Source organism: Eleginops maclovinus, chromosome 19 (assembly GCF_036324505.1).
Source record: "Eleginops maclovinus isolate JMC-PN-2008 ecotype Puerto Natales chromosome 19, JC_Emac_rtc_rv5, whole genome shotgun sequence".
Classification (NCBI taxonomy): Eukaryota; Metazoa; Chordata; class Actinopteri; order Perciformes; family Eleginopidae; genus Eleginops; species Eleginops maclovinus.
The window spans coordinates 9389686-9402738 of record NC_086367.1 but is presented as its reverse complement, the minus strand read 5'-3'; the positions used below and the strand labels follow the sequence as shown (position 1 = coordinate 9402738).

General features: G+C 38.0%; 1 protein-coding gene across 4 annotated transcripts in view; it reads left to right on the top strand.

Annotated features, from left to right (window-relative positions):
* nkx2.2a (NK2 homeobox 2a) overlaps positions 1–1401 on the top strand; it is a 34502-nt gene extending 33101 nt beyond the window's left edge. For 3 of the 4 annotated variants that reach the window (XM_063908573.1, XM_063908570.1, XM_063908572.1), the window contains exon 3: positions 217–1401. In XM_063908573.1, coding sequence (XP_063764643.1) covers positions 217–794 — 578 coding nt within the window. In that variant the 3' untranslated portion in view covers positions 795–1401. The remainder of the gene's footprint in view (positions 1–216) is intronic. The other variant, XM_063908571.1, reaches the window with a different exon arrangement.
* The last annotated feature ends 11652 nt before the right edge of the window (positions 1402–13053 follow it).

Genomic DNA, 13053 nt, shown 5'->3' with positions numbered 1-13053 from the left:
GTTAAAATACACCAACATGCCCCTCAGTTTACAATTAAGCCATTTCTGTAGTTTAGAAATGTGTTTAATGTTGTTTTTACAAGTCATTAACAGGTTATTTTAGTTTTTACGCAGCAGCACTGATAATTAATGCATCCAAAGTTTTTGAATGATGATTTTATTGATTGTGTTTATGATGAATGTCCCTGGGAACTTTGCATCATAACATTTTGACAGTGTTTCTCCCGTTTCTTGCCGCAGTGCACGGTCTCTCTGCCAGCTCTCAGGACTCGGCCAAGTCCCCGGAGCCGTCCGCAGACGACGAATCGCCGGACAACGACAAGGAAACTTCCAGCAGCGGCGGCAGCGACTCCGGCAAGAAGCGAAAAAGGAGGGTGTTGTTTTCCAAGGCGCAAACCTACGAGCTGGAGCGGCGCTTTCGGCAGCAGAGGTACCTGTCCGCCCCGGAGAGGGAGCACCTGGCCAGCCTCATCCGCCTCACCCCGACCCAGGTGAAGATCTGGTTCCAGAACCACCGGTATAAGATGAAGAGAGCCCGGGCCGAGAAAGGTATGGAAGTGACCCATCTCCCTTCTCCCAGGCGGGTGGCCGTGCCCGTCTTAGTCAGGGATGGAAAGCCTTGTCACACTCTTAAAGCTCAGGACTTGGCGGCCACTTTTCAGGCCGGGATCCCCTTCTCGGCTTATAGTGCCCAGTCACTCCAACACATGCAGTATAACGCGCAGTACAGCGCCGCGGCCACGCCACAGTTCCCAGCACATCACTTGGTGCAAACGCAACAGTGGACTTGGTGAGAGAAATTATAGAGACTTGGCTTGGAGGCACGATAGGGAGTTTCACCACAAAGCAAAGAAAAAAAAAATAAAACACAAAAAACAAAAGACTTTTCATTTTTGCAGCTTGACTCATATATATACTACCATTTTTATTCGGGGCTCATGTGTGCGCCGTGTTTACATGTTTTCGTTAAGAGAACTGGGTCCGAACCTCTCCCTTATAGATTTTATTAAGAATGTCAATGCTCTTATTGTGAACTTTTTTTGTAAAGTATGTTGTGTGTTGGTTGTAGAGATGTTTTCCTCTTTTATTTTCTTTTGTCCCTTCGTGTTATTATCAGCACGTATGAACCACTTTATAATTATAGAAATTTTAATTTCTTGCTTCTTTTATGGACCGAAAAAATATTTATGGCCATGAATAAACACTGGCAACTTTGCAGCTATTTCCTTTTGTTTTTATTTACTGTTAATATTTTGTGGCAAATGTTTGCAACCTAGAGAGCTTTCGGGACCATAAAGCTGAAGATCGGCCTCTATATATTTACACATTTTGAGGGAGGGAGTTTTGGCAAAAACGTTATGACTGCAGTGTCAGATCACATTATGTAAATAACAGTGTAGCCGCGCGGTGTTGGCTAAATATCCCACATTTTTTATGAGGATTTTAAAATAAAATGCTGTGTTTCTGAAAAGAGGTTTTGCTTTATACACGTGTCCTATATTCGATCATCTCTGAAAAAACATCGCTACCAATCACAATGAAGGGCGAGGAGCTAAATGCTATTGTGCCACAGAATAGAGCTTGACTCTGGGAATACATCTCCAACGCACTTCACTCCTTTCCTTCTAAGAGAATTTAATCCGTAGAATATTTTCCCCCAATCCGAACACCTCACTAATAAAGAGGCTAAAGTCACTTGTGAAACGGGACTAAAATCCACTCACTTAATATAAGAGGGCTTCTCCACATAAGAAGCTTTTGAGTGAAAAGCTCTCTTTTTTTTGTCAGCATCCCCAACCACTCCCGGCCTTGGGTGTAAAGTGGTAGACTGTGGGGGGGAGCGGGGGTCGTTTATTGCAATAAATGTATTGTTATCTTGTTAAGCGCTAACCTGCGAATAGAGCAGGAATAATCAATGAGTCACCAATCCTCTTTGTTTAACCACGGCAAACGGTCAACTAAAATACGCACGGTTTAAAGGGGCTTTAACTGCCTAATAAAGTTATTTTTTACACGATCATATAACGTGTTAGCATCGATATTGCGCATTAAACTCTACACTGCTCTATTAGTCATGATCTTGTGTAAGGTGGAACCAAAAAAAGCACAAATGGCTCCCCAGTGATCCGTATCAGCGCACTGCGGATTATCAGACTCCAGTCAATGTCTTGGGTAAATATGATAACCTAGTAGAAAAATCCATGCATCGTGTTTGTCCCGGGACAAAAAATCCCCCAACAGATGTTAGAGTCGCCCCTATCATCACTGAACAAACAGCCAAATTGTGCAGATTTGCTAATTATTTACAGAATTGGGTCTCAAGGGGCTACTGCTTTTGTGGGCGACACAGACTCAATTTGTCCCGGACAGAAAAGGTTTTGGGTTCCACCACTGGTGGAGCTTGTAGGTCAAATACATCAACACTATGCCTGTAGTTTTCGTTTTTGATGTATTTGTGGATAAACAAGTAATATGCATTGCTTTTTGAATTGATCAACGCTTATGGAGCGTAATATGATATGAATTGAATTGCAAAAGACGGTGATTGGCTGTGATTGGATTTTTAGTAGACTCTAGATTCATGTTAAAATAAAATAATAAATGGCAGCAAATGTTAAGACAAACATGTTTAGCCCTTATAAGTAAGACACAAATGAAAGCCTTTGTGTGGCTCCCTGTCCTCATTTTTCGCCCCTGTAATGAAGCAGTTTTGTGACTCCATCATTGCATAATACAGTACACGACACAACACAGAGACAAAAGGCCAGGCCTGGTGTTGCTGGATGTTAGAGGCGTGCATGTTAACGAGCAGCAGGAGGAGTGGGATGTGCAGATAGAGAGACTGACTGAGTTTCTTGGTGCTGTTCAGAGTCAGGGAGATGTATCCTTGGGCTTTTTGTCCTGCCTGTCACTTGGTGCCATTGTGATCTTTGCTGCACACGTTGTATCCCATATGGGCAGCTGGGCTCGGACAAGGAGAAAAGGATCTCTCACAAGCCCCAAATTGTATCAAGCTTTCAAATAAAGCATTGTTGTCTCTCAAAGAAAAACGAATTAAAAATTCGTGCTATATCTATTCTGGTCAAAAAAAGAGAAGAAGCCCCATTCACAGATAACAGGGAGTCCTTCTTCCTTGATAGAGCTATGCCAACAACAGCCTTCTCATTTCTCTTTCCCCTCTCACCCCCGTCCTCCAGTCAAAGGCTGATTATTGTCTGTCCAAAAAAGTCGCTCGTCACAAAAACTATTTTTAATAGCAGACACGGTTCCTCCTTATTTGCTTTGAGTAGTGCTGCAATGCGTAGGCCTGTTTCTAACATTGACTCGTGGAAAAATATTTGACACAATTTCCCCCCTTTTATGAATTTACACATCAGGTGTAAAACTGACCCATGGACATTCTGCTCCAATTAAAGATGCCCTGAATTGTACTCTAAGTTGGGCCTACACAAAGGCACCTTTCATGCTGGTAGAGATATCAAAACAGTACCATAGATAAATGTCAAAGCTGCCATTTCCTCTCTATTTATATTCTGAATCCGAGGACATGTGGGTGATGCTGTGGGATGAAGATGTGTATTCCATGGGAACAAAAATTGGAGAAGTTGGCATGTGTTTATTGGACAAATACGCCAAGATTTACCGCCGTTTGAAAGACCAGAAATAACCCTATAAACGGTTCTGGTATTTCTTAATATCAAATGTTATTGTGCATTAATATTCTTAATATTTTACAATACATTTTTTCTTACAACCCTCCTAAATCAAAAAAATAATGAGCCTGCATATTTATTGCGGATTTAAACTCATTTTTAGGTCAACCCAAAAAACTGATATGCGCATTCAGTCATGCTCGTTGTGTCTGCCCCATAAACGAAGCAAAAAAATAATAATGTCATCTGGGTAAAAGCCTTTATGATCAACTTTTATGGTGAAAAATATTCGCTTTGCAGTAGTGTTTTGTCATTAACGCCGCACAAAATTACACCGCCCCTACAACCGGCTCAGCAACAGGGTCACATTTACCGGGAATTGCTTCTGGCTGCTTAAAGGGATAAAGCAGGCGACTATAAAACAAGCATCTTGCGGCGTGCAGCATAGTTCAACCTGCGTGGATAATACTATTATATACCTTGGAATACAATACTTGAGGAAATGTGCACTTGGGACACCATGGATCTTCGTCATCCTGCCCATTTGAACCTCGACATGAATCATTTTTCTATCACGCACATCGCCAAATAAACGAGGATTTCAAAGCTGGTAATAAGCGGTGCTTTTCATTTAAAGGAAGCTATCTGGGTTTTATTGCCTTAAAGGAGATCCAGATTAGATTCGCCACAGTGCCGATATTAAAGAGAGAAGGGGTGATGGACGGGGGGAGGGGGGTGATGGGAGGAAGTGTTGCTTTGTGCTGCCACAAGATGGAAGCAGAGGTCTGTGGTTGGCGTCACGTAGCGTTTACCTACACACGTCTAACTTCATCTCATTCCAGCACTCCAAATTAGAGGGAAAATGACTAAAAATTAACCTTTTTTCTTGTTTTTATAAATCAACAAACATCCAAGCAAACTTGACAGTTTTTAATAAGTGCATGATTGCAGTTTATGACATTGTTATGGATCTTAAGAGCATAATCATATCGCTCTCGAAAATCATAGACGCAATGCAAACAGTCCACAGGCAATTAGCACAGTTTGATTTTTAAAACAGAGACAGACAGAGAGAAAGGGAGAGAAAGAGGCTGCCGGGTGTTTCCACGGTGTGGCGCAATAGGATAGGGGGAAAATATGGTGCACATTAATTCACTTGAGTGAACGTGAACAATGGAGCTGAAGTGAGGTTTCCCACTGAAAGTCTCAGCTCCATCAGTGTCCTTCACAACAAAAAAGACTTTCTGTCACATGTAATTAGCAATATATAAAAAACTGCATCCTTATCACTGTTATTTTGTCAAAGGAATGAATATAACAAAAAAGGACAGTGGAGTCTAATGGCTTTCTTTTCAAATAACCTTTTATGTTTATATTTGATACATAGAATCAACTCACTAGACTTGCTTACCAAAAGTCCTTCATCTCCTCATGCAGATACAAATTAGTCAAAGCAAAAATAGGTTAAATGACAAAATAAAAGGCTAGCATGTTTGTGCACCTGCTCAGTTCAGCATCAGTGAGCTTGCACCTGTAGGGGGCCTCATTGGGTTAGAAAGAGAGGCAGCAGCAGGGGGTGGGAGGGATGCTGACATGATCGAATAGGAGTGAGAAAGGAGGAAAAACTGCTGTTTGATCTGCAGGAGTCTTGATCATTTTAATATAATTCAATACAAAAACAATTAAAAATGCATGTACAATCACAAGACATAATGGATAAATGTGAAATAGGATTTAGAACATGATTTTAAAATATTCTCTACAAGCAAATGTATAATAAGAGAGAGTTGACGTATTATAGAGAATAATTTACAAGTGGAAACAAACCCTCTAACTTACCAAATGACCTAAAAACCATACTGATTCAACCTTAAACTATTACATGATCTAGGAACATTCACTTAATCAGTATAACATTGGTTTAAAAAGGGGAAGATATAATTAACATAGACAAATGACAAAGGAAAATAATGGCAAATATAACTTGTTTAGACTTCCATCTAGTGAAGTTGATATTTGATTAAAAAAATAAATACACAGAGAGAAACAACACTTTGCATCAAATCTGCACAGTACAGCATCAATAACATGCAGGTACTAACATATTTCTAATTCTGATCTAGGATTTCTCTAGTTTAATGGTTTTGTCGGAGACATACAACTCTTAATCTCATTAGAATATCTCCCAAAGACAAGGGGTTATCAGGATGCATGGTGGTCTGTGAGCGAATCCACAACTTTCCTCAGTCTGATCGAGCTCAGATCAGCCTCCTCGTCTGCATGAGAAGAACCCGGTGAGCTGAGAGCCGACTAACACACACCAGAGAGAGAAGGAAGAAGCAGAGAAAAACAGAAGAGCTGCAGCTTGATGGTAGTTGTCTTTGAAGCCTGAAGAAAGAGAGAAAGATACCTGCATCAAATTCGTGCAACTCCAACATCTATAACATGAATAAAAATGGGATTCTTTTTCTTATGGTATCCAATTTAAATGAACAGGATAGCCATATGTGTATGTATGATACAGAAATCAGTATATGCTCCCTAACAGTCTGTGTCTTTCATGAGTTAAATAATCAGCATCAATTTGTAGATAGCTTATATAATATTCCTAATATATGGCATAATTAACCTATCCATCTGATTACAAGTACCCTTGTCTGTCTGGATCCAATACGTAAAATAATGATGTTCATTTGGTAGTATAATTTAAACATATGGAAAAATAAAAAGACTCAATTTAGCATGTGCAATTGAAAAGGGAAGTATTTACTGATCATAAAATGATTATGCCTTACAGTATCGTATTCCTCATATCCCACATGTGTATTATATGTATCATTTAAATCATTTGCATTTATGTAACCAGTGAATAAACACTCTGACTATTTTGTTTAATTGCTTTTACACTTTGCTCACCTGCTGCTTTCTCTGAAGTGTTAGGACACTTGCTTTTAGCTCCTTTTCCTCATCAGCCGTGCACAATGTTGTTCTCTCACATGTATTTCATACACAGCTCAGAGGAAATGCAAAACCCAATCGCTTGAGTGTCCTTGCCTTCATGTAAGGTCATTTTCACTCACTTCATATGTAAGTAGATGTAGAAGACTTGTTATTTCATGTTTTGAATCAGACTAAAGCTAATAGAAATATAAGACAGGGTTATTTTCTTAAACACTGAAAATGCTTGTATTAATTAACAAGATATTAAAAGTGCCTCACATGAAAATGAACAATTTCTTTGGACAGGAAAATCTGCATCCGTGTTTTGCTGCAGGAGACGCTGATAGTGCAGTTCTTAAATTGTGCTGGCAGTAGGTCTGATTTTAAAGTGCTGCAGATGAGCAGCAGCCAGTGTAAAGGCATCTTTGTGAAAAAGCAGTGAGCGTCAAGGTTCTTGACTTTGCTGAATGTTGAGATTAGGAAAACAGCAGAGTCTGCAGAGTACACAGACTCTGTCATGATCTGATCTGGTAGAGTGCTAAGGCAGAGAAGCACTTTTTTTCCTTCTTCCCAGTTACCTTTCTCCACCTGTCACCTGCTAGTATTCTAACACTGCAGCCATGTAAAAACATCGTAGTGAATGAAATAAAAGACTACAGAAAATCAAACTGGCTTGGTCTTTTGGTCATTTCTTTTGTGGGTTTATAATGTAAAGATATAGTACTTAACATTTGAAACGTATATAGGCCTACTGTGTTTATGAATAGTATACCAGTTTATATTTATTTTAAAGATGATTACTCCATCTTTCACTCTGAGGGTCAATGACAAAGCTATGTGACAGGCAGTGTAAAAAAAGAGCTTGTTGAGATCTATTAACAAGTAAATGTGTCTCAAGCAGGACTGCTTCATTCAGCGTCCTACTGCTCTCACTCGCGTGCAAACTGTAGTGAATTGCCGGGCGAAAAAATAAAATAAAAACATTACTATATAACTTGAAAAGCTATTTTCATGAAGGAGGAACATGTTTGATATATAGAGAGCCTTAATTAGTTTATTGACCTAAAATTAACATTTTTGATTTGACCTTTTCCTTTCTTACATTTTAAAAGTCACTGATAATACAATGTGTTGAACACAATTTGATTTAATAGCATTTAAGCTACAATACGTGTTTCTCATTATGTCATATCAGTTTACTGTAAATATAAAGGGATGTTAACATCTTCCTGAAAGAAACTGTATAAAGGAAAGATTTAATTTCCTTTTAGGTTTCATTATTTGTCTCACACATGTCTTATTGTGGCACAGAGTGAAAAAGCAGGCTGACAGTGATTGTGAAACAAAGAATGACATTTTACACAAGGTGACTTTTAGAGAATGAAATACCAACATTTTGACAGAACCTTTTAGGTGTGAACAGAGTTTGTATTGGAAACCAACTTGAATTTACAACAGCGACTCAATGTTTATTATCCACTGCATCAATTTAGCATTTTTCGGGAAACATGTTCCTTCTACTTCTTTTGTTCAATGTGTAGTATATTAGACATGGTATTTTATTTCAAATGCATCACTTTAATTACATTTAATAACAAATAGCTGTTTTTCCGTCCTATGTATGCAGGCTTCATTATCAGACCTTTTCTTGTTGTTCATGCATTGTTATTATATATTTATTATTTTCAAAAACTAACAAAAATACATTTGACAAACATGTCATGTGCTGAAACATAATGATGTAAATATTATAGTTAATTGAAATTTGGTTATTTCTTGATGTTGAAATGACACCCACAGTGCCACATGGTAATTCATGTTTAGAGCCCACTCATGTCTCTTGCATCTGTGAGCTCTTCTATTAGAAGTTGTGCTGCTGTGTTATGATATGCAAATTGCCATATGGTCTTATTTCCCTTTGTCTTCTCTTTCTCAATGTTCCATCTTAGGACTTGAATTGTCTTGTATAAAACCCACAGTCCGCTGCAGTCAGATGGGCTGGATGGGGGACAGCGCCAACTATCAGGTTCCCAGAGTTGAGTGTTTATGCCTTTCACTTAATGGATTGTCTCACCTTCTTCAGAAGATGAACATGAGGTGCTTGAGATGCCAGCACTGCAAATGGATCCTGGGGCTTTGAGCCTCATAACAACCCCGCCATCATCTGTTTCAGACATGCTTCAATCACAGGCGTGATGATCAAAGAGCAACAATGTGGGAGCGGCGCGTTTTACCAATTCAAGTTGCCTAATTAACTTCCTGTTTAAAGAGGATGTAAAAAAAATATGTGTAGCAAGTTGTGGCCCATCATGTGTTTGAGCACTTGTGATTGTGGTGAATTTATAATGTGCTAACTTCATTTGATGGAAATTAAATTCTGCTCCGTATCTTTTTGTGGACTTGCTTTGCTGAATAGGAGCAGTATTTTAACGTGACCGAGCGTTTATTGTACCACATTCAGCCTTCATGTTCCTTGCGTGAAGTGGAAGCAATAACCTTCTAAATATTTGCCTTCTAAAGACACAGATACAAATACTTTGTCATCCACACAAAGGTGATTCAGTGGCAGACAAATCTTCCCATCACCCCTCTATACTCTCACTGACACTAATACTCAAATGAAATAAAATCACAACCCTCACAAAACAAGAACTGATGTCTGTACATCTATGTCATTCGGGTCATTCAGAATCATGGTTACCATTGCCAAAGTACACCTAAGCAAGGCACAAAACCCCCACTCTGCTGCAGGGTCCCACTTGACCTCGGGCCCTTTAAATTCTCTGTGCATTGCCCCAGTTAAAATCCCATGGCAAGCATTTTCCATTGTTGCTCATATCGTGCAGTTTATTCCGAACTGCCAGGTGTCCACTGCTGTCGGCGTTTTTTGGATATTATTTATTAGAGCCTATTTTTACTTTTTGTCTTTGCTAAAATAAATATAAATAATGTATTCATGTATTTATGTGTATTGTACTTCTTTGTATTTTTTACAATGTATTTATTGTCATGTAAAAATCCGTACAGCACTTAAGCTGTTGTTTTAAAATGTACAAGACTTGACTTGTTCAATAAAAAGTGTTCAGAATTACATCATTTTCTATTTTTTCTATTTACAGAGTTACATTAAAAGCCATTATGTTGAAATCCCAGCATAGTGAAAGGTTATTAATACAAATCAATTCAACTTTATGTATCAAAAATAACATCAATCATTTTAAGTGTGTTTGTATAAGAATATAAATATATATTGTACAATAAACAGTATTTAAGTTTTTATTACACAATTTCCTTACTCCTCTGTTTTTGAGGTAGATACTGCACACTTCATTCCACTATATTACACTTAGAGCTGATTTTGTACCATGCAAGACAAATGACACTGCCATAGTATATCACACACTCAAACAAATCTAAACATTTGTATATAGTATATAAAGTATATGAGGTATGTATACAATGTGGTTTTACTACCTGTACCCAGAGGTGGAAGAAGTATTCAGATAGGTTACTTAGCATTACAGTGTCAATCCACTGCAAGTAAAAGTCAGGTTTTCTTTTTCAAAATACACTTCAAGCACCAAAAGTAAAGTAATTCATTATGCAGAATTCACCATTTCAGATGTATATATATAATAAGATTGTAATTCTTAATAGAATGATCATTACTTCATTGTAAGTTTGGCTATTTCATTTATAATGCTCTGTCTTTTATATCATAATTGATGATTTAAATTGTTTGCATCAATAATCTACTAATGCGAAATAACTAACTTCATTAAATGGACGTTAGGTACAATATCATATTGTGCTTTCAAAATGTATGGGAGTATTAAGAGAAAATACTTAGGTTAAGTACAAATACCTCAAAATCGTAGTTGAGTAATAGTTACTTTCTACCACTGCCCGGCAGTATACCGCAGTAAATGAATGGTGGGTTTTTAAGTCTGTTTTCCACCAAACATTATGCTGACTGTTGTTATTACTGTACCTGAGATATTTAATTATTTGAAGGTGTACAAGAAATCGAAAAGAAACAACTCATGCCCAAGTTTAATTATTTAAATCACTAAACATCAGCAATAATAATCACAGAGCACATGAGTGAGATGGAAACATGGATACACATGTCAGTTAGTGACCTATTGGGAATGTTAACGTGGCTACTGTTATTTAAGGACGTTTTTGTTCTTTAATATGCATTTGCATTTGATTAGTCATCTGTAGTCTCTCCTGATTGAACTGTAACTGGAGCACAAGAGAAGCTCAAATCCACTGGATGAGCTAGGAGCACCTAGAAAATAAATGCTGATTATTAGAGGGTTCCCCTGTTTCTGCAGAGCCACTGAGGTGCTCTTGAGCAAAACACACTTTCACCCTCTGTTGCTTAATGTCCAGCAGCACTGCACTCTTCCCTGTGTGTGTTTTCCTCTTGACTGTACCAATGGCAGCCCAACATTGCTAAATGCTGCTGCCGTGAGATAAATTAACCAAAATGTCAAAATATGATTTTTTTACATGAGGCTCTTTAGTGTTTCACTTTGAATGTTATACTCATATATGAATATGCTGCCATGCTGTCCGTAATAGGAGTCTGGTAGAATAAGAAGGCACATGTAGATCTAACTCAAATAGCAAAACACTAGATACATGTGATATATTATGTAAAATAATTTAGTCAGGTTTGCTGACAATATGGTGATGTATTACCTTACTGAGTAACAGTAACTGCTACAATATACAATAAAAAAAGTGTATACTAGAAAAATGTCTACATAGTAACTAATTCATATTAAAGCATAGTTTCACAATTCTTTTGTCTGTCTACAAATCTTAGTCACATGAACGTTGAACCCAGTTCAGGTCTCTGTGATCACTCCTCCTGTTGATACAGGCTATTTACTAATACAGTCCTATTGTGCTTTCAATGGAATTGATGGGGGACAAAATCCACCTTCCTCTTATTGTATAAAAAGTATCCTAAAGTGTATCTGCAGTTTACATAAACCTATTCTTCAATATGCAGAACAAATCGTGTTAACTAATATTTGTTTAATGCTGCATTATTTGGAGCTACACATTGTTTTACATTAAAGAGACACTTATTATGATGAGCACTTGCTGTGTGTTAATAGTAAATCAGTATTTTCATGAATGGTGATGGATGGAGTATTATCACACTCTATGTAGCACAACAGAGAATATTAGCAGTGTTCTTGGTGCAGTTTAGCAGTGACTAATGCCTTCAAGTACTGACGTACACCATACTCTTCAATGCATATTTCACAGGAGGAAAAGCACAGCTGTTACTTATAATGTTACCAATGGTCATGACTACTATGACAATACCAGAACCTTGAAACTGAAGCAGCCATCATTCATTTTATTATTGTCACCTGTGCTGTTTTACATGTAGGACCTGTTTAATATATCATGAAATCTACAAAAATAACCCTTTGTACTTGTGTCCATGAAATGCTCTTGAATATTGCTGTAAGAAATACACCACCATACACCACACACATGTGTACATCAAATAAAAGCTGTGAGAGGTGAGAGTTGTCAGGCGGCAGAAGACATTTTTTGTGTTTTCCCTTTGACTGAGCAGCAGTCGTCCGAGTGGAGGAATCTCTTTCTGGCTCCTGCACACATGGCTGGAGGGAGGCGAGAGGAGGAACAGTGTGCAGTGTTTTAGCGCACAATTTCAGGATGGTTTCAGAGAAGAGGCCAGCCAAGCATTTCAAGTGGCGGAGCAGCGAGAGGGCAGCATTGTAGAGGAGAGCAGGTAGTGTAATGATCAGGTAGACAAGATGACATCAAGCGTCCTCAGAGACGGCGAGGCACAGAGAGCTGACATCCTTCCAGAGAGAAAGAAGCACTGAAACACGACGAGACAAAACCAACAAACAGTAGAGCCATTAGCCCCGGGAAGAGTTGTTATTACTGTACAGCAGCAAGAGACAAAGAGGTTTAAACACTGGAGAACAAATAATAAAGCATGTCACCCGTAAGTGTAAGGATCAACTGTTGCATTTCTGAAGTCAGTAAGCTAAAAAAAGGACATAAAAAAGAACTAACGTGTGTGTCATCGGATGCCAATGATGAACATTCACATTTCAAATACACTGAAAGTCATGTGGTAAAATACCATCTAATGCACATTTGTCATCATAAATATATAAGTAAGAAATAAAATATGTGAATGTATTATTCTTCAACATTGCCGTGTGGGTTCAGCTTTAGGGCTTAAATATTAAAGCGTGAATATGATTGATTTTACCATTTTTTAATAGAATTTGAATGCTTGGAATAAATAGTAGTTGTACAATGTGATATTGATATACTCGCAAAGTGCATACTGTAAACATTCTTATACGTTATTGTATTTTATCATTGTATTCACAGACATATAAAAACACAGACCCAAAATCTAAAATAATAACTTGATCATCATGAAGCT